We start from the raw sequence: 22,021 nt of genomic DNA on the forward strand, positions 1-22,021 counted from the left end.
TGTTTCAGGACCAGATGAGATATCCGATTCTAAAGAGGTTATGTGACGGAACTTGCTACCCTACTAGTAGCAGTTTATCGTAAGTTGATGGGTACCTAATCACTAGAAAAAAGTGCAAGTCCTTCCCATTTTCGAGAAGGGTTATACGACAGATGCACGTAATTATAGGCCTATATTGTTGATGCCAGTCTGTTGTAGAATTATGAAACATGTTTTATGCTCATGTATTATGAGGTTGTTGATGAACAAAAATCTCCTCCATAAAAATTAAAGTGAATTCCTCACAAATCTTGTGAAACTCTGCTCGCTCTATCCCTCCGTGATATGTACAGCGATCAGTTTTATGCCGTGTTCTTAGAATTCAGGAAGGTATTTGACACAATTCCACACTGCCATATAATGAAAAAATAAATATGAAAGTACTGAGTATAAGATCAGATTTGCAACTGGGTTCATGACTTCCTTGCAGAGAGCTCAACTTGTTTCTCTAAACAGGACAAAATCAACAGATGTAGAAGTAATTTCAGGAGTACCCCAAGGAAGTGTGATAGGACCATTACTGTTTACAGTGTATATAAATGAAAATGTCAGAAGCCCTTCTGTTCACAGATGGCACAGTTGTCTATAACAAAGTAGCAACACCAGAAGACAGTGTTAATTTGCAGAAAGACCTGCAGAGGATTGATGAATGTTGCAGGCTCTGGCAGTTGACTCTGAATGTAAATAAATGTAACACATTGTGCATACATAGGAAAAAATACATTTCACATTACTGTACAACTACACTATTGATGACAAATTGCTGGATACAGTATATACAATAAAATATCTGGTCATTACCATCTGGGGCAACCTTAAGTGGAATGAACTCATAAAAGAAAAGGTGGGAAAACCAGATGCTACATTGACATTCACAGGAAGAATCTTAAGCAAATGTGTCTCATCTCCGAAAGAACTGGCTTACAAACCATTTGTCTGACTGATGCTTGAGTACTGCTCAATATTTTGGCACTTTTATCCTGTAGGACTAGTAGAATAGAGAGAGATCCAACAAAGAGCAATGACTTTTGTCACAGGGTCATTTGGTCGACGTGAGCGTTATAGAGATGCTCGACAAACTCCATGGCAGACACTATAAGAGATGCTATGCGTATCACAGTGATGTAATATTAAAATTCAGAGGGTGTGTTCCATGAAGAATTGGTCGGTATATTACTATCTCCCATAAGCGTCTCATGAAATGACAAAACATTTTTTAGAAATTAGAGCTAATATAGAGGTTTTCCAGTCGTGAATGGAACAGGGAAGGTGGGGATCAGGTAGTGGAACGAGAACTACCCTCCGTGACACTCTGTCAGGTGGCTGGTGTATTGATGCAGTGTAGAAGGAACACATTTCTGGACTAAAGTGACTGATTTCAAATCTTTATGAAGATTATTCTGATTTCTATTGATACAATGAACTGAGCTGTTGGCTTGAAAAAGATATATCTTTACTGACAAATTTCATTAAGGAATAACCATGTTGGAAGCAGTAGTTAATATTCCTAGCTCCCTCAACAGGGTTCTGTAGGATGTTCTTAATTTCACACAAGTAATCCTTATTACACATTCTTGGACTCAACTTTAGTTTGGTTTATGAATTACTCCGAAAAATAACCCCATACAACAATATGTATTGAAAGTGAACATAGTATGCTAACATTTTGTGTTATTCTCCTAGGTGTGCTACAAATGTTTCTGAAGACTTATCTGCAAAGTCTTAACACACAGATGATATAAACATGAGAGTGCTTGCTAAACTAGCAGTTCTAGATCTGTAAATTGTAAACAGTAAATGATTTTTGCTAAACAAACTTCTATGCACTTTTTCCAATCTGCTGAGCACAGTCACTGGTAATTCGTACAGAAAATATATTTTGCAACTGATACCAATAATTAAATGAGTTGTACTGTAAAAAATTTTATTTGTAATACATAAAACTGTGCTGAAGCTTTCATACTTCTGTGGCAATATACATTTCTAAATACATCAGGTCAGCTCATACATAATCCTTTAAAATTAATTTTTAATGCATCACTTAAAATGGTTGCAATCTTCTGAAACACTTTATGGTATGAGATGCAGAGTATAAGATTTCTATTAGTCAGGTTGAACTTCCTTCCTCATTTGCATTGTTAGTATCTTATTTTTAATATCAAATCATGAAGTGGGACTGACAAGAGACCTACACACATTCCCTAATGTATGTATTTTCCCCCATTCCCATTTCATGCCTGCAATTCCATGGCAGTGGCACTACCGATTTTTATCAGATTTATCATCTGGTCTGAAACACCATACAGCCAGACAGTACAACCATTATACATTGCTCTAAATTTCTCTGGGGAAATCACCAATGTTTTTGATGAGAAGTCTACTGAATAAAATGCGTGACAATGTTTCTACTGCTTTCGTTTAAACAAATTACTACGTTTTTGCAACGAAATGACGTTGCGGACCGAAGAATGAAAATGCACACTATCTGAATTTTTGCGAGCTACTTCTATATTCATCTCACCACTTTAATTGGAAGTGGGTGATATAAAACATGTTATCTCCTCATAAGACACGAAAATGGAATTAGGGATTGTCTCTTCCTCAATTAAACACTCACTCCCATGGACCTGATACTTAATAGTCAAATGTCTCTGCTATAATTTATGTGAACTAGAAAGAGAGCCTATATAGGCTCTCTGTATGTGACCTGCGTTTTCATGGATACGTTGCAATACGTCAAACTCGACGATGTCTAATTGTTATCGTCAATTCAGCACTTAAACGGTTCCAATTTTCTCTACGCCGCACGCAGAACAGTGCCTCTAGGAGGGGAGCCGTTACGTAGACCCGCTAAACGCGAAACGTGTCGTGCCAGGTCATAGCTGCACATCGATTAGGTTCACACGTATCATCGGGTAGACACTGCAACAGAACTGTTAGATATGTTTTCTGTTAGTATACATGCTTAAGTGTAAGAAGTGCTTATTTTCGAATCATTCGCTGCAAGAAATAGATACGTTGGCAGTTAACCAATTTGCCGGAATCTGTTGCGAACGTGACAATGTCATTGATTGGAAACAGTAAGTACAGAACAACAACCGACATATATAGCTTAACTCCTCGGTTACCATGTCTAATGTTTACGAAATAAAAATTTTCCAGTTATAATAATACTGTCGTAATTTCTCACATCCTGGCACGTCACAACATCATACGATAAGTGACGCAACTCATAGATTGAAATTACGGGAACACCAAGGATAACAATATTCAAACAAGTGAGTTGCGAAAATTATTATTAATGCCTCCAGGTATTGATATTATCTAAAACAGAAAATAAGAATTGGATGACTATTTTTGAAGTATTTCACTTGCGTGTAAGGGGAAAAAAAGCTTTGATTATATCCGTGAAGGCTTCGTCAATAGTCGATTACTTGATACCTCCACTCGGCTGTTTGCACACAAATGGATGAGTTATTAAGTTTTAACAGCAAAAGGATAACGAAAATGGTGAAATTCCATTCCCCTTTATTATGAAAATTTAAAATGGCACGAATTTGAACGGTACATCGCGCACATGTTTACAAAGGCAGCTAAAATCTGCAGCACCGTAACCAGTACACTAAAGATCGTCTGCTGCGACGCTCAAAAGCTGTTATTGCATGCCGATTGTTGTAACTGCATGGACTTTTTAAAGACAGAAATAAGTGCCTAACAGAAAGGAAGAGTGTAAGTTACATATGATGTTGCAGGTAAAGCTGAGCCAAATTCTGGATGGAACCTCCAGTCTCCGTCAAGGATGTCAAGAAAGCGTCCACGGGAAGTAGAAGGTTCTAATTGCCTGCGAAACAGTAATCTACCCATACAAATGGTGAGTAACATTAAACTACTTCATAATGTGAAATGGAGAAATCATAAGGCAGATATGAGGAGAAATTGCACGGCGGAAAATTTCACATGGTAGGCTAAAAGAGAAATTTGGTATGCAGAAATTATTGTTTATAAGTTTAAATAATTGTGTCACTAAGTGAATTGAAAGAAAGTTGTTTTGCACTGCTGTTCTACTGGAAACAAATTTGAATAAATTTTGTCTGTACAGATATTAGGGCGTAACGGGCTAGTGTTACTTATTTTAGTATGGTGTAAGTACCATATAATCAAGAAGCCCACGATGTTAGTGACTGTAGCAAGGGATTCTTGTTGAGTGGAAACATGGTGCCACTTTATAGTGCAATCCAAAATTGACTTAAGGCTCGCGTTTATGATTTTTATTTTTGTTCAAATGTAAAACTTGTAATATAGTTACATTTTACTTGTAAATTAAACAGTACTTTCATTCAGTAAGACCAGTTACAAAGGGGCCACTGCGAAGACTTTACATTACAACTTTGTGTGTTACACACCCCCAACATAAAAATGTTAGATATATGTCAAATCAGTTTCAGTTGAAGACAAGTAATAAATGTATATTTAGTAAAAAAATACTTTAGAATGTAAATGTAATTGCATTTTTTGCCGTAAAGTTACATTAGGAATTATAAAAACTAAAACAAAGAAAACATACGAAGATGACACTATTTTACAGTTAACTTCATGTGTACCATATTTGTGAAATGATGACTAAGTTTGTTATTGTAACATATAGCATGGAACAACTCAAGATGTTTCTTTTGTTGTGGTCTTCAGTCCAAAGACTAGGTCTCCACACTGCCCTGCCTTTTCATCCCTACATCCACATATTTATATTTATTTATCTAATAATAAATATGTAAGGATGTTACCCAAATGTACACACAAATTTTATGTGAAGTCATTATAAGGAAATGTAATACACAAATACATACATAAAATAATACCAAATAATACATTGTAATACAAATTTGCATACATACATACTTTCCCATCATGAATCTTATAGAGGGAGACAAAGGGATTAATGTAGGTGGCTCAAGTGTGATATTGGATCACCACTGAAATCTTGGATGTGGTGATAGACTGATCTTTAGTGTAGCCCAAGATTCAGTTTAGGTTTTAAGGTGATAATTTGATTGTGAGTTGGTGAAGCCGACAAATATGAATGCAAATGAAGGTTGTTGTAACGTGTTGATCTGTACCATAGCCTCGCGTTTGCATTTGTGTCATATTTAAACACAATTTGCCATTTTTTTGTTTTAACACACTGTTTGGCATAAAAACTAAAAGTGCAAGCAAAACTCAGAAAACGTATTAGATAACAGACAACTCTCTGGTGAGATTTTGATGCATATTTTGCACTTACATCGTAAATATGCTACAAAAAAATTCAAGGGAGACTACTGTTGTTGGTTGAAATAGTTCCAATCCTTAGTCTGAAGATGACAACAACAATAACAATTGACAGAAGGCTGTGAAAACCTTGCAATTCTGTTTCATTAAATTTTACAAAAGGAGCAAAACCAGTTTCTAAAAAAAAAGTTTCTAATATATATATATATATATATATATCTAAAAACAAAGATGATGTGACTTACCAAATGAAAGTGCTGGCAGGTCGACAGACACACAAACGAACACAAACATACACACAAAATTCAAGCTTTCGCAACAAACTGTTGCCTCATCAGGAAAGAGGGAAGGAGAGGGAAAGACGAAAGGATGTGGGTTTTAAGGGAGAGGGTAAGGAGTCATTCCAGTCCCGGGAGCGGAAAGACTTACCTTAGGGGGAAAAAAGGACGGGTATACACTCGCACACACACACACACACACACATATCCATCCACACATATACAGACACAAGCAGACAGACTGAGCGTGAGTCGTGCTTTGGTAGCTCAGTTGGTAGAGCACTTGCCCGCGAAAGGCAAAGGTCCCGAGTTCGAGTCTCGGTCGGGCACACAGTTTTAATCTGCCAGGAAGTTTCATATCAGCGCACACTCCGCTGCAGAGTGAAAATCTCATTCTGGAAACATCCCCCAGGCTGTGGCTAAGCCATGTCTCCGCAATATCCTTTCTTTCAGGAGTGCTAGTTCTGCAAGGTTCGCAGGAGAGCTTCTGTAAAGTTTGGAAGGTAGGAGACGAGGTACTGGCAGAAGTAAAGCTGTGAGTACCAGGCGTGAGTCGTGCTTTGGTAGCTCAGTTGGTAGAGCACTTGCCCACGAAAGGCAAAGGTCCCGAGTTCGAGTCTCGGTCGGGCACACAGTTTTAATCTGCCAGGAAGTTTCAACACATGATCTGTTTTTTTGTATTTTACATGTTTAAATAAAACTTCATAAGAAACTTAATCTGTTCATAGGTAAGATAAGACATTATATTTTCATTTTTTTAAAGTATTATATCGCTGAGCCTAAAAACATGCTATCAAAAGTGTGTGGTCATTAACAGATCCATATTTAGCCCTGGTTCCGTGTTATGGCCATGCATGTGGCCGTAAGTGGAGACATATATGTATCCTGTTTTGGCCACTTCTAAAACCTGATACAAAAACATCAATATTAGTGTTCTGTCCTACATTACACTAGGCTAATTTTATTTAAATAGGCTTATTAAAATATTTTTGGTATTTTTATATCAATATATACCTCATTGTTAGTATTGTCTTGGCATATCATACTAATTTACCTATGCTTGTAAGATACAAAATATGCAATAGGCACTATTCAAATATGCAACATTCTTTAACTCCATCTTTGTGTATTATTTATAGGAAAAATGAGTCAACCAAAGAATAAGAAGTGTCAGTATTCTCCCAGCAAAGTAAAAGATGCTCTAAAGGCTATTGATGAGGGAATGAAGGTTGCTACTGCAAGCAAGTTGTACAAAGTTCCAAGGACAACATTAAGAAACAAAATTTCTGGTGTATCTCCAAATGAATCTACAAGGCACTGTGGTCCACATTCCGTCTTAGGTGAACAAATTGAAAAAAAATTGGTCGACTGGGTTTTGGACTGTTCTAGCATGGGACTTCCAGTTACTAAAGAAAATCTCTGTGCACCTGTGAAAAAACTTATTGAGAGTGCAGATATTGAAACTTGTAAGGCTACATTTACTAACAATCGACCTGGATAAAAGTGGTATTATGGATTTCTTAAGAGACACACGGTTCTGTCATAAAAACATGCAGAATATGTCAATAGGGCTAGAGGTTCTGTTACAGAAGAGAAAATAAGAAACTGGTTTCACGAAGTATCCATCACTTTAAATGATATGGATGTGTTAAATGACCCAAACAGAATGTTTAATATGGATGAAATGTCTCTTTTTCTGGCTCCTGAAGGGGAATTAATCATAGGTCCTCGTGGCCATCATGTTTATGATGAGTCATGTAACTCTGACAAAGATAATGTTACTACATTGTTTGCAGAAGCTGAAATTCCCCGGCCTGTAGTAATATTTTTAGATGGGCACTGCTCTCATTTGACACTTCATTTGAGCAGATATTGTAGGGAAAATCAGATCATTCTAGTGCTCTCCATCCCAATTCTACACACATCTTGCAACCAGTAGACATAGCTGTCTTTGGACCTATGAAAAATATGTGGAAGAAGATTGTTCAGAAATGGCATTTTGAAAATAATGGCACTGAAATTTCGAAATCTGATGTACCTTCTGTTCTGTCACAAATTATTACAGAACCTAAAATGGTGGCAAATATTCGTGCTGGTTTCAGGGCAACTGGTCTGTTTCCATTTAATGTGAACAATGTAGATTCAGCAAGATAGTTGTTCGTAGTATACTAGCGTCAACAAAAGTTCAGACAAGTGAGGAACTTCAGACACATTTCTCATATATAGAAAAGCAGATTGATCCTGTCCTTCTAGATGAGTTCAGAGCAACCAAGAGAAGGAATAATGCGTGGGAAGGAAATCAAGAAGCATTATTACTTTTCAAGTTCTGGAGAAAAATAGCTGATGAGGTTGAAATGCATGGTGCTAGTGGTAACACTGATGACATTCTGACAGATAGCATAGCGCCTCCCTCTGAAGATAATCAAACAGAGAATGTTTCACAAAACCCAGACAGACTTAATCCTTCATCCATTCTAAATGTTGATAATATTGACATATCTTCAAAACGCAGCAGCATTTTACAGAATTCAGATATTCCTTCAACACCCACCAACAGTCTTATTCCTGCAGATATATCAACAACCCCCAACAGTATTTCACATAGTTCAGTTACTCCAACATCCAACCACAGTCCATCTTCGGTGCGTATCCAAGTGACACCACCAAAATCATTAGCGACAGTTTTTGAAAGTGTCATCACTTGGCCAGAACCCAAACAACGAGGCACAAAGAGAAAGAAAGAATATACACCCACTGTTGTGACTAGTGACAAGTGGGTGGAATATCATGAACTGAAGGAAAAAGAGAAGCAGGAGAAGGAGCAGGAAAAAAGGAAGAGAAAAGTTATGAACAAGTTAAAGTCCAAAGAGCAGCACTTGGCATTATCTCACGTAAAAAGGGGAAGACAAGAAACAGACAAGAGTTGAGTGATAGGAAAACAAGTTCTTCCGATGAAGAAGAATGGACAGTCAGTGGAAGCAGTTTAGATGACTACTTAGAAGGAGATGAAGATGAAATACCAGAAAATGTGAAACTATCTTCAAGTGAGATTTTGAAAGTAGGGGACTTTATTTTGGTAAAATTTAGTTTAACAGGAAATAGAAGAACAAGACCTGCAGTTTTTAAGTATGTATCTGTAATTTTGAAAGTGCTTTCACTCTGAATATGAAATTCAGTGCCTAAAAAGTTCTAATGTTCAGAAAACTTGTTTCGAATACATTGAAAATGATATTTCGACTATAACGGGTGAAGATATTATAGGGAAACTGCCAGATCCAGTCTTGATGGAAGAAGGACGTTCATTAAAAACAAAGTTCCCTGGTTCCATTGATACTTGTGAGAAATAAACTTGTCTGGAAGTTGATTTAATAATTACTTTGCCTAATGATTTTTTTTCTCTGTTCATTCAGTTTCTGTACCTTTTACCTATTTGATGTTTGTTTGTTGTCTTATATACTTGTATAAAGCACAGATTACTTTCTGGCACATGGACTGACAATTATTGTAGCCATGGTTTTATTATAATATGAAGTGGCCATAAGTTGGGAAACAACTGGCCATAGGTAGGGTTAACATGGCCAAAACTGGGGAAATGCGCCATTTATTTTTCAATATTTTTTTCTGCTTTTGTTATACAACTTGGAGTATTTGTTTTTACATGGTTGTAATGTGTAGACTTTGAAGCAATAGATACGATTTTTTGAAGTAATTTGTATACTGTCTTCCTATACTAAAAATGTGATGTATCTCGAATTGCCCTTAATGTGGCCATAACTGGGGTCTCGACCCTACAACGTTAATGTGAGACAGAAAATATTGCAGTGCTTTGGTGTCCTCTAACACTACTGAATGCAGTTTCGCAGTTGCCCACTGAAAGTGGTTTCAACCTATTCAGGGTCTTCGTCTGTGATTCTAATAATCCATCCCCATTCGATTTTCCAGCGGTCTAACTACATGAAGCTGCAGGTGAGCTGGGGGTACCTGAAAGATTCAAGGATACCAAACGACTGCACAAGAAGTCTAGAAGCTCAGGCAACCAGCTCATATGTCAACTCGATAGCATGCATGATGACCAAGAGTGCTATAAGTGGCCCATAGCTCTGCTACTCAGGTAGCAGGGCTATTTCAGGAGCACACTTCGAAAAAATAACTATGCACCATGCAGACACACTTAAAGCTGTGATGTCCCTTATCCTCACTCATAGACAGTATCAGTCAGTGCCCCAGGGTAGTTCTTATGGTGTTCCTCCAACATAAGAGAAGAAAGTGTGAGGTCCCCAGCAGTTTTGTAGATCAGATTGGAATCCATGTGACCCCTTTGTGTGCAATGATTGTTGAATATAGACAATGAAGGAAAGAACAGCAGTTGATTGCGAAATCTGTCAATTTATTACAGCAGATCTAGATTTCAACTGTTGCATAGTCATCTTTAGCGCATATAACAACAGGTGACATTACTCGAAAGTGTTGCGTAATGAACAATATTGGTTATTGTGGAGCATACAGGAATCTTAACTTAAGCCGTGACTATGTATTACAGATCTGCTGTAATAAAACTACAGATTTCACAATTAATTGCTGTTATTTTCTCCATAGTTAATTTTGTAGGTGCTACTTTGCCTATGAATCTGTCAACCTACACCAGATCTACATTTACATTTTTTTTTTTCTTCCAAACTGCATGCAGTCTGCTTTATTTACATTTAATGTCAACTCAGTCCTAAAATCTGTATTAGTGTCATAGGCATTTTTTTCTTTTTTAAGCTAACCTAACCCCTCTAGTTTTTCTGAAAGGATGACAGTGTTAAATGCTTTGGAGATATCTAATTAACTCCTACTAGGCTGTTGTTTTTTTCCCCACATTTCTGCTTATTTGTACAGTGCAGCAAGTTACTGCTGTTTCTTTGTTTTTACATGCCTGAAACCTAAGCTGACTCCTTTTCAGGAGCTTATGATTATTTAGATATTTGTTAATTGTGCTCCATCCATTTTTTCAATATTTTGATGAGTGATGGAATGAGTGCTATTGTACAGTCGTTTCTTACCTTTTACTTGTCACCCTTTTTAAATAATGTCTTCACTTTTAATATTTTTAGCCTTTCGGGAAACTCTGCTTCACTAAATGATAGGTTGGCAATGTACATCAAGAGTCTTGTGGTCTGTGGAGCATCTGCCTCTTCTGATGTTTTTAGGTTTCAAGCTTTTTGTCACTTTTGACACTTCATGTTCATTGGTTGGTTCTATGTAAGTTCTCAAATCATACTGTAATCCTCAGTGGAGACTTAAATCATCCAAAAATTAATTGGGAAAATTGCAGTTTTGTTAGTATTGGGCATCATAAGAAGTCCTGTGAAACACAATTAAATGCCTTCTCTAAAAACTTCCTAGAACAGATAGTTAGGAATCCCAATCAAGATTGAAATGTATTGAATCTAATGGCAACAAATAGACGTGATCCCTTTGAGGATGGCCACATTGAAACTGGTATCAGTAACCATGACACAGTGATGACAACAGTGACTACCAAGGATGTAAAGGTAAAGAACAACTAAAACAAGCAAAAAGATATTATATAGGCCTATTCACTAACAATAATATAAGGAATAGGATAGATTGCTAATCTCCATAAAGATGATCTGATGACTTGGCAGAGTGCACATGAGGTGTGCTTACTTGTGTGAATGCGTATATGTTTTCTTTGCTGAGGAAGGCTTTGGCTGATAGCTGCACGTGTAGCAGTAATTTTGTTGTACCTGTCTGCAACTCAACGGCTCATCTTCACTGTGAGTAGCAATCTATCGTATTCCTGATATTATTGTTATTTCAACCTGGAGTTTCCAATATGTTCAGTAAACTAGATAAAAAAAGATCAGTAGTGTCGTGTCTCAGGGAGGAACTTAAAACTTTCAGCACAGGGCAGGAACATGTAGAGGAACTATGGCTCAAGTTTCAAAGAAAAGTTGACCATAACAGGGTAGATATGTACCCAGTAGAACAGTTGTTAATGGGAGGGAACCTCTATGGTATACAGTCACTGTAAAGAAACTTCTAAAGAAACAGAGACTACTGCATAATAGGTGTAAATCATAAGACTACAGGCAGAGAGAACCTGAGTGAAATGCATTTGACTGTCAAGAGAGCAATTTGTGATGCCTTCAATGACTACTGTAGCAGAATATTTTCAAATGATATTTTGCACATCCCAAAGAAATTCTGGTAATATGTTAAGGCCGTTAGTGGCACCAAAGTTAGTATCCATCCCGTTGCGAATGAGATTGGAACTGAAATTAAGGGTAGCAAAGCAAAAGCTGAAATGCTTAACTCTGTTTTCAAATGTTTCTTTACAGAGGAAAACCCAGGAAAATTGCTCCAATTTCATCCTTGTACCTCTGAAAAGATGAATGAAATAAAAACTAGTGTCAGTGGTGTTGAGGAATCATTAAAACTTAACAGAGCTCCAGGGCCTGAAGGAATTCCTGTCAGATTAGATACTGAATTTGTGGCTGAGTTAGCCCCTCTTGTAACTGTAATCTGTCATATATCACTCAAACAAAAAACAGTGCCCAGTTCTTGGAAAAAAGTACTGGCACAACTGCCTACAGGAAGGGCACTAGAAGTGATCCGCAAAACACTGTTCAATACCCTTGACATTGATTTCTTGTATAATCTTAGAACATACTTGGAGCTCAAAACTAATGAGGTGTGTTGAACAGAATGACCTCCGCCTCAATGCCTATCAGCATGGATTCTGAAAACATCGATCTTGTGCAACCCAATTCTCACTTTTCTCACGTGACATACAGAAACCTTTGGAACAAGGCAGTCAGGCAGATGCAGTATTTCTTGATTTCCAAAAAGCATTTGCCTCAGTGCCACACCTATGCTTGTTGTCAAAAGTACGATCATAAGGGCATATCAAGTGAAATTTGTGACTTGAGTTGAGGACTTTTTGGCAGGGAAGACACAGCATATTATCTGGGATGGGTAGTCATCGCCAGATGTAGAAATAACTTAAGGTGTGCCTTAGAAAAGTTTGTTGCGGTGCTTGCTATTCATATTGTATATTAATGATCTTACAGAAAATATTAAACACTCCAACTGCACACATCCCACACCATAACAGAGCCTCCACCAGCTTGATCAGTCCCATGCTGACATGCAGGGTCCATGGATTCATGAGGTTGTTTCCATACCCATACCCATACACATCCATACTCTCGATACAGTTTGAAATGAGACTTGTCTGACGAGGCAACATGTTTCCAGACATCAACAGCCCAATGTTGGTGTTGATGGGCGCAGGCGAGGCATAAAGCGTTGTGTCGTGCAGTCCTCAAGGGTTACATGAGTGGGCCTTATGTTTCGCTGAATATTTCGCACGCTGACACATGTAGGTGTCCCAGCATTGAGATCTGCAGCAATTTGTGGAAGGATTGCACTTCTGTCACGTTGAAAGATTCTCTTCTGTCGTCCTTGATCCCATTGTTACAGGATCTTTTTCTGGCTGCAGCGGTGTCGGAGATTTGATGTTTTACCAGACTTCTGATATTCAGGGTACACTCGTGAAATGGTCGTGCAGGAAAATCCCCACTTCATCGCCACCTCGGAGATGCTGTGTCCCATCATTCCTGCGCTGACTATAACATCACGTCCAAACTCACTTAAATCTTGGTAACGTGCCATTGTAGCAGCAGTAACTGATCTAAGTGTGGTCAGTTTAGCTGTAGTGTATTCATCCATAGCTTTATTAATTTCTCTGTGCTTTCTTGATGCATAGAGCTTATGACTGGACTTCACTGACCGCGGTTTCTTAAAAGGGCTAACACCTACCTCTGTAGTTGACTGATTCAGGATATTTAATTCTTCCTCCATTGATGCAAAATCTACATCATCTGCACCATGGGAGGCTTCACCTTGTTCTGATAGTATCATTGTTGTTATTCTGTCAAAACATTAAGAACAAAAAAAGTCGTCACTGGAAACATCTTCACTTTGAAACAGAGTCTTCAAATGAGAACACACTTTTTTTTTTTTTGTCTCTTTTAAGGATATGCACATAGTCAGCACACTTCACTCTCCTGTGGCCCCAGTCAGAAGATATTTCAAACAGTCCCTTTCACTAAACACACTCCAACTGCGTCAACTAGCAAATTCCTCATGAAAACACAGAACTCACTGGATGGTCTCAGATTGTTTAGAAGCCTCATCTGTAAACAAATTAGTACTGAACAATTACAATACAGAAACCTGCAATAAACAACCACGACAAAGAAACTGACAAGAAACAACAAAAGAGTGTAAGAAATAACTGCAACAAAGAAAGTGAAAAGAAATAACTGCAACAAAGAAAGTGAAAAGAAATAACTGCAACAAAGAAAGTGAAAAGAAATAACTGCAACAAAGAAAGTGATAAGAAATAACTGCAACAAAGAAAGTGATAAGAAATAACTGCAACAAAGACAATAGAAATAAACATTATAACAAAGAAATTAGTAAGAAACACTTTCAGTGAAGATGTACATCCTTGAAAGTTAAAAAAATGATTTTTTAAAATAAAACCTGTCCAACTTAAAATTGGAAGCTCTCCTTTATCGAGAATATAGTAAGTACTACATGGTATTAATCAACAGAAAAAATCTATCTTTTCTGGATTGGCGTTTTTGGAAAAAAATTGTTTTTTTCTGTAAATTACAAAAAAAAAAAAAAAAAAGAATTCGAGAGGCGGCAGTAAAAGAACTTTGACAGATATGTCCAAATGGAGGATACCATTGTAATTGTAAAGCAGTTAGCGTTCAAATAAGAAAAAAACCTCTAACAAAATATCTAGAACTGTTTTCTGAAATTCGCAGATTGAAAATGGTGTTTCCAGTGTCATCTTTGAAGGCCTGTATCTTGGGGCAGGAACTTTTATGAAGAAAACAAAAATATGTGTTTCTTACTTACTCCTGAATTTTAAAATATGCTAAAATCAATAACATCCGAGTCTAGAAGGTAATCCCCCTGCCTGAAGCGATACGGATTATGCCCATTATTAAACCTATTCCTTCATTACCTCTGTTTGATTTTTTATCTGCAACCCTGTATTCATCTGACCAGAAGTCCTATTCCTCTTGCCACTGAACTTCACTAATACCCATTATATCTAACTTTAACCTATCTATTTCCCATTTTAAATTTTCTAGCTTACCTGCCCAATTAAGGGATCTGATATTCCACGCTCCGATCCGTAGAATGGCAGTTTTGTTTCTCCTGGAAACTACATCCTCCCGAGTAGTTCCCGCCCGGAGCTCTGAATGAGGAACTATTTTACCTCCCAAATATTTTAGCCAAGAGGACGCCATCATCATTACCCATACAGTGAAACTGCATGCCCTTGGGAAAAATTATTTGGAAGAGCAGTTGAACGGAATGGACAGTGTCTTGAAAGGAGGATATAAGATGAACATCAACAAAAGCAAAACGAGGATAATGGAATGTAGTTGAATTAAGTCAGGTGATGCTGAGGGAATTAGATTAGGAAATGAGTCACTTAAAGTAGTAAAGGAGTTTTGCTATTTGGGGAGCAAAATAACTGATGATGGTCAAAGTAGAGTATATAAAATGTAGACTGGCACTGATGAGGAAAGCATTTCTGAAGAAGAGAAATTTGTTAACATCGAGTATTGATTTAAGTGTCAGGAAGTCGTTTCTGAGAGTATTTGTATGGAGTGTAGCCACATATGGAAGTGAAACATGGACGATAAATAGTTTGGACAAGAAGAGAATAGAAGCTTTCGAAATGTGGTGCTACAGAAAAATGCTGAAGATTAGATGGGTAGATCATATAACTAATGAGGAGGTATTGAGTAGGATTGGGAAGAAGAGAAGTTTGTGGCACAACTTGACTAGAAGAAGGGATCGGTTGGTAGGACATGTTCTGAGGCATCAAGGGATCACTAAATTAGTATTGGAGGGCAGACTGGAGGGTAAAAATCGTAGAGGGATCCAAGAGATGAATACACTAAGCAGATTCAAAAGGATATAGGCTGCAGTAAGTACTGCGAGATGAAGAAGCTTGCACAGGATAGGGTACCATGGAGGGCTGCATCAAACCAGTCTCAGGTCTGGAGACCACAACAACAGTTTTCCCTTGCTTTCAGCCGTTCGCTGTACCAGCACAGTGATGCTGTTTTGGATGATATTACGAGGCCAGTTCAGTCAATCATCCAGACTGTTGCCCCTGCAACTACTGAAAAGGCTTCTGCGTCTGTTCAGTAAACACATGTTTGTCTGGCCTCGGAACAGATACCCCTCCATTGTGGTTGCACCTCCAGTTTGGCTATTTATATTGCTAAGGCATGCAAGCCTCCCTACCAATGGCAAGGTCCGTGGTTCATGTTTAATACAAAATCGAAATCTTTGCACTTCAAACACTTGCTCAATACTTACAAGGCATGTAATGAAATAGGCAGCTCACTTAATGCTACATAATATTAATGTTAGTCAGTCTAATTAGATGTAGGCTATAGGGATTTATGACTAGATCTCCCAGAAAATAATTTAAAAAATCAAATATAAATTTTTAAGGATTTATTTCACACTACTCTTACACAGTAACCAGTAACCAGTACATGACCGAAAGAAATCTTGATTTTGCTGCAGTTATGTATGCCCTAAGAGACAGTAGATCATCAGGTTTTTTTTTTTTTTACTTGGTAGGAAGTGGCTTTCTATACTTTATTGGCAGCTAATGTGGGTCTGGTTCAGCAAGCCTTCTTTTCTCTTGATATGAGTATCTATGGACATGAAAGTTTCTGTGTCTGGCTAACAGTGCTTTTCACTTAACTTGAAGGGATCTCCAGATTGAGATCATTGTCTTCAGGATTTCCAAACTTCTGAAGTCTTCTCTTTCCATTTTATTCACTATGAAATTTTTTGGATGTGCAGATTTTATCACTTCTGTCCATTCATCTGGTGTGTACACTATTGGACGTCTGTTTCATGCGTACACTTCAGTGTTAACCAAAATCATGATCACTAGGGATTCTGCTATGACCTACTTGCACAGGTACTCAGTCGGTGGCAGCAGGTGACCCAGCGGCATAATCTGCCTCCTCGGTCCCTTCATGCCTTTCTCGGCCATGGACAATGTCATCCTCCAGTGGAACTGCAGTGGTTTGTTCCACCATCTTGCTGAGCTCCGACAACTTCTCAGCCTTCACCTTTTCCTCAGCATTGCTCTTCAGGAAATTTGGTTTCCGGTGATGCGAACCCCCGCCCTCCGTGGCTATCGGGGTTATTATAAGAACTGGGCAGCTTATGAGAGTGTATCTGGTGGCGTCTGCATCTACGTCCTTCACTCCCTTTACAGCGAGTCTGTCCCACTACAAATACCTTTAGAGGCTGTCGCTGTTTGTATGTGGACGCCTCAGGCTGTTACTGTCTGCAGTCTCTATCTTCCACCAGATGGTGATGTCCCGCAGTATGTCCTGACTGGGCTGATTGCCCAGTTGTCGCCACCTTTTCTGTTACTGAGCGACTTCAACGCCCAAACGCACATAACCCTCTGCGGGGTGGATCAGTGGCCACAGGCCGAGGCAACATCATTGAGCAAGTATTGGCACAGCTCGACCTTTCTCTTTTAAATAATGGTGCCTTCACACATTTCAGTGTGGCGCATGGCACATACTCAGCCATCGACCTTTCGATCTGCAGCCCTAGCCTAGTTCCATCTGTCCAGTGGAGTGTGCATGACGTATTGTGCAGTAGTGACCACTTTCTGATCTTTCTGTCACTGCCACAGTGTCACTCTTCTGGGCACCCCTGCAGATGGGCTCTGAATAAGGCTGACTGGGACTTGTTCACCTCCATTGCCACTATTGAGCCTCTTTCCAATGACGCTGTTGATGCGGTGGTTCACTCAGTCACCACCGGCATCGTTACTGCTGCAGACTCTGCCATTCCCTGTTCTGGGTCCCCTCGGCGGAGGACTGTGCCTTGGTGGTCGCCCGAGATTGCTGAGGCAATTAAAGATCGCAGGCGGGCACTCCAGTATCACAAGCGGCATCCCTCATTGGAACATCTCATTGCCTTTAAATGGCTCCGTGTGCGAGCCCGCCGCCTCATTTGCCAACGCAAGCAGGAGTGCTGGAAAAGGTATGTCTCCACCATTGGCCTCTGCCCCTCTCCATCGCAGGTTTGGGCCAAGATTAGACGACTCTATGGCTATCGGACCCTCCGTCAGCGTACCTGCGCTTTCACTGAATGGAGCAGCCTATACTAACTCCAAAACAATTGCGAACCGCTTAGCAGAGCATTTTGCTCAGAGTTCTGCTTCTGCGAATTACCCACTAGCCTTCCGCTCCCTGAAAGAGTGGTTGGAACGTCGGAGCCTTTCATTTCACACGCGCCACCCTGAATCGTACAATGCTCCATTCAGTGAGTGGGAATTCCAAAGTACCCTAGCAACTTGCCCTGATACGGCTCCCGGGCCAGATTGCATCCCCTGTCAGAGGCTCAAACACCTCTCGGTGGACTACCAGCGACGCCTCCTAGACCTTTTCAACCGTATCTGGGTTGAGGGTGAGTTCCCATCGCAATGACGGGAAAGCATCGTAATCCCCATGTTGAAACCTGGCAAGAACCCACTGGAGGTGGACAGCTACTGCCCCATTAGCCTCACCAACATTCTTTGCAAGTTGCTTGAACGCATGGAGAGCCGGAGGTTGAGTTGGCTACTTGAGTCTCGGGGCCATCTGGCTCCGTCTCAGGGTGGGTTCCATAAGGGCCGCTCTGCCGCCAATAATCTGGTGTGCCTGGAGTCTGCCATACATACTGCCTTTGCCCACCACCAGCATCTTGTCGCTGTCTTTTTTGACATGCGGAAGGCATACGATACAACATGGCGACATCACACCCTCTCTACGTTTCATGGTTAGAGTCTTCGGCGTCTGCTTCCAATTTTCATACAAAATTTTCTGTCACTTCGTTTCTTCTGTGTGCAAGTTGCGGCCTCCCATAGTTCCTCCTGAGTTCAGGAGAATGGGGTACTGCAAGGATCTGTCTTAAGTGTCTGCCCCTTTGATTGCAATTAATGGGCTCACTGCAGCAGTGAGAACATCTGTCTCATCTTCCTTGTATGCTGACGACTTCTGCCTATACTATAGCTCCACTGGCATTGCAGCTGCTGAACAGCAGCTATGACTTTATCTTGATGGTGAACCTCTTGCTGTGGTAAAGACGCATTGGTTTTTGGGTTGGTTTTCGATACCTGATTGACTTGGCTGCCTCATATTCGGCAGCTTAAACAAATGTGCTTGCGGCATCTTAACGCTCTTCGTTGCTTGAGTCACACCAGCTGGGGTGCCAATCGCTCTACCCTTCTACGGCTGTACCAGGCGTTAATTCAGTCGCGTCTAGATTATGGGAGCCTGGCTGACGGTTCATCGTGGGATCCGACTCGCCACTGGAGCTTTCCGGACAAGCCCTGTCAACAACGTACTTGTGGAGGCAGGAGTCCCTCCGTTGCAGTTGCGGCAGCAACTATTACTAGTCGCTTATGCTACACACGTTTGTAGCTTGCCCGGGCATCCCAGTTATCGTCTCCTGTTCCCTCAGTTGGTCATCCATCTTCCGGAACGCCAGCCCCGGTCAGGGTGTATGATCACAGTTCGCGTCAGAGCTCTTCTCTCTGGGATTGAGGTTTTCTCTCTTCCACCTCTTTTCCGGGCCCCTCTGTGTATACGCCCGTGGTGTGTGCCCTGCCCATGCCTTCAGCTCGATTTGGCACAGGGCCCGAAGGACTCGGTCCCTCCTGAGGTCCTTCGGCACCACTTTCTTTCAATCCTTGTTGCGTTTCAAGGCTCTGACGTTGTCTATGGTTCGATGGTTGCTGGTCATGTCGGTTATGCTCTTACTCTAGGGCATCCTTATGAGCACCACTCATTGCCAGCTGGCTGCAGTGTTTTCACTGCCGAGCTGGTCGCCATCTCTCGTGCCCTAGAGTATATATGTTCCCGCTCAGGTGAGCCCTTCGTTATCTGTAGTGACTCCCTGAGCAGTTTACAGCTATCGTCCAGTGTTTCCCTTGCTCTCATCTGGTGATGGCTATCCAGGAATCCCTCCACACTCTTGCCCGTTGCAGCCGCTCTGTGGTCCTTGTGTGGACCCCGTGTCATGTAGGCATCCTGGGAAATGAACGCTGGCCAAACAGGCTGTTGGTGCACCAGCCTTGGAGATTGGCCTTTTGGAGAGTGACCTCAGGTCAGTTTTGCGGCAGAAGGTACTTCGCACCTAGTGTGAAGAATGGCGCACCCTTCCTTCACCCAACAAACTTCGGGCCATCAAGGAGGCTACCGGTGCGTGGTGCTCCTCCTTGCTGGTCTCTCGCAGGGACTGTTGTCCTCTGCCGGCTGCGCATTGGCCATACATGGATAACACACAGCTATTTATTGTGCTGTGAGGACCCACCTTTATGTAGCTGTGGGACAGCTTTGACTGTGGTCCATATCTTGTTGGACCGCCCGCTTTTAACTCACATAGGTAGACGTTTGCGCTGTCTGATACGCTTCTTCAATTTTATCAGATGACGTTGCGATGGCAGATTTAGTTTTGAGTTTTATTCGTGCAGGGGTTTTTTATCGCTTGATCTAAATGTTTGTCCTTTTTTTGTGTTGAGTCTTTCCTTTGGCCTACAATTTTAGACTGGGGTTTTTAGTGTGTTTCTTGGTGGTTGGCTTTTCCTTTTTTTTGTTTCTATGGTCGGTTAACCACTGTCACACTCTGTGTGATTTTAATTCCTTTTGTCTGCTCCCTGTCTGTGTCTTTCTTGTCCTGTGTCGTCTCTTGTCATCTCCACTGTTTCTTTTTATTCCTTGTGGGGCTTTCAAGTTCATGGAAAAAGGAACCAATGGCCCTAGTAGTCTGGTCCCTTCAGTCCAACCAACCAATCAATTATTAGGGTTTCTTCCAGTTCCATTCACATATGAAGCGTGTTATAATAAGTCCTATCAGAGGGAAAGTGGCAGAAGAGATTTTTAATGATATTTTTCAAAGAATTATTAAATGGTTCTCTGAAAATGGAAACTCCCTGAATTTTGAGAAAATACACTACATGCACTTCTTTACAACAAATAGTCATACTAGCAATTGTTGTAGCTCATGAACAGACGTCAGTCAACAGGGTAGAGTGCTGCAAACTTTTGGGTGTACATATTGATGAAAACTTGAATTGGAATCAGCATAGTACTGAGCTTCTCAAACAGTTAAATGCAATCACTTTTGCTCATCATATAATTCCTAGTCTTGGAAACAAACAAATCAACCTCCTGGTGTATTTTGCGTTTTTCAACTCTGTAATGTCTTATGGAATAATTTTCTGGGGTAACTCATCATTTAGGAAGAAAGAACATATTGCATGAAAGCAAGCAGTACCAATAATGTGTAGTGGCAACCTACCGTCATCATGTCATGAGTTGGGCATTTTAAATGCACCATCACAGTTCATATGTTTGCTAATGAAATTTGTCATAAATAATCCACCTCAATTTGAGAAGAATACTGATGTCCATACCTACAACACCAGAGGAAAAAACTTCAGTGGGTCGGAAAGGAGTTCAGTATGCAGCATCAAAAATTTCTGACTGTATGACCAATAATATAAAATGTATTGACAGTGAGCAAAGCTAATATTAAATTTAACCTAAAATCCTTTCTCCTTGATAACTCCATTGGATGAATTTTTATTTAAGAACTGATAGACTGTAAAAGAAACCTGGTTCAGTTGTATGAGTAGGACTAAAAAATAATACATTCGTTTATGATAACACTAGTTACAGACTGACTTGTTCCATTCATTTTGATAAAAAAATCACTCAAATCATCTATGTACATCTAGTACACAAATCTGCCACCCAAAACAGAAGAGAGTGGTTTTTATTATGTTCATTCATGGAACAACTCTTTCTGATGAACACCTCATGAGATTACAAAATTAAACCTCAACAGCTCAAGTTATGAAATAATGACAGTAAGGATTAAGACATCAAGTTAGAATACTCTGATAAATGAAAGTGCAAAGATTTTCAATAATTGTGAGGTGGCATCCTTTGTTGCACTAATTTCTTTCTGCAGTGCTACATCTAGTAAAATAGACAGCTTCTTGGGCAGATAACGCAGAATTTTGTGATTAGAAGATGCAAAGATGTTGTGCCTGGGTGAGGACAGTCTTGGACTCAAGAGTCTCTGAAATATGTAATATTCATTGTGAATGTGGATGCAGCTGTATTGGCCAGTTTCTGTGTGCAGCTTTCAAGCCTCATACAGATCACCGACAGAAAATTAAAAACTGAGTTTTGGCAAAAGCTGAACGGTCTTACAATACATACTGACTTATGTTGGTGAAATGTGAATGTTACACATCCAGCTACAAGAAGCTAAGTCCTTAAAGTTGCCATAGATAT

The 22,021-nt window shown here is 39.9% G+C and overlaps 1 protein-coding gene across 8 annotated transcripts in view; it reads left to right on the forward strand.

Annotated features, from left to right (window-relative positions):
* The first annotated feature begins 2,339 nt into the window (after nucleotides 1-2,339).
* The window catches only part of LOC126162846 (choline-phosphate cytidylyltransferase A-like), a 135,052-nt gene continuing 115,370 nt past the window's right edge, over nucleotides 2,340-22,021 (forward strand). For 4 of the 8 annotated variants that reach the window (XM_049919609.1, XM_049919610.1, XM_049919613.1 and 1 more), the window contains exons 1-2: nucleotides 2,340-3,119; nucleotides 3,792-3,910. In XM_049919609.1, the coding sequence (XP_049775566.1) occupies nucleotides 3,101-3,119; nucleotides 3,792-3,910 (138 nt within the window). In that variant the 5' untranslated portion in view covers nucleotides 2,340-3,100. Of the gene's footprint in view, nucleotides 3,120-3,201; nucleotides 3,351-3,408; nucleotides 3,604-3,791; nucleotides 3,911-22,021 lie in introns of those variants that run through there. The other 4 variants (XM_049919611.1, XM_049919615.1, XM_049919616.1 and 1 more) reach the window with 4 other exon arrangements.

Source organism: Schistocerca cancellata, chromosome 2, assembly GCF_023864275.1.
Source record: "Schistocerca cancellata isolate TAMUIC-IGC-003103 chromosome 2, iqSchCanc2.1, whole genome shotgun sequence".
Lineage (NCBI taxonomy): Eukaryota > Metazoa > Arthropoda > Insecta > Orthoptera > Acrididae > Schistocerca > Schistocerca cancellata.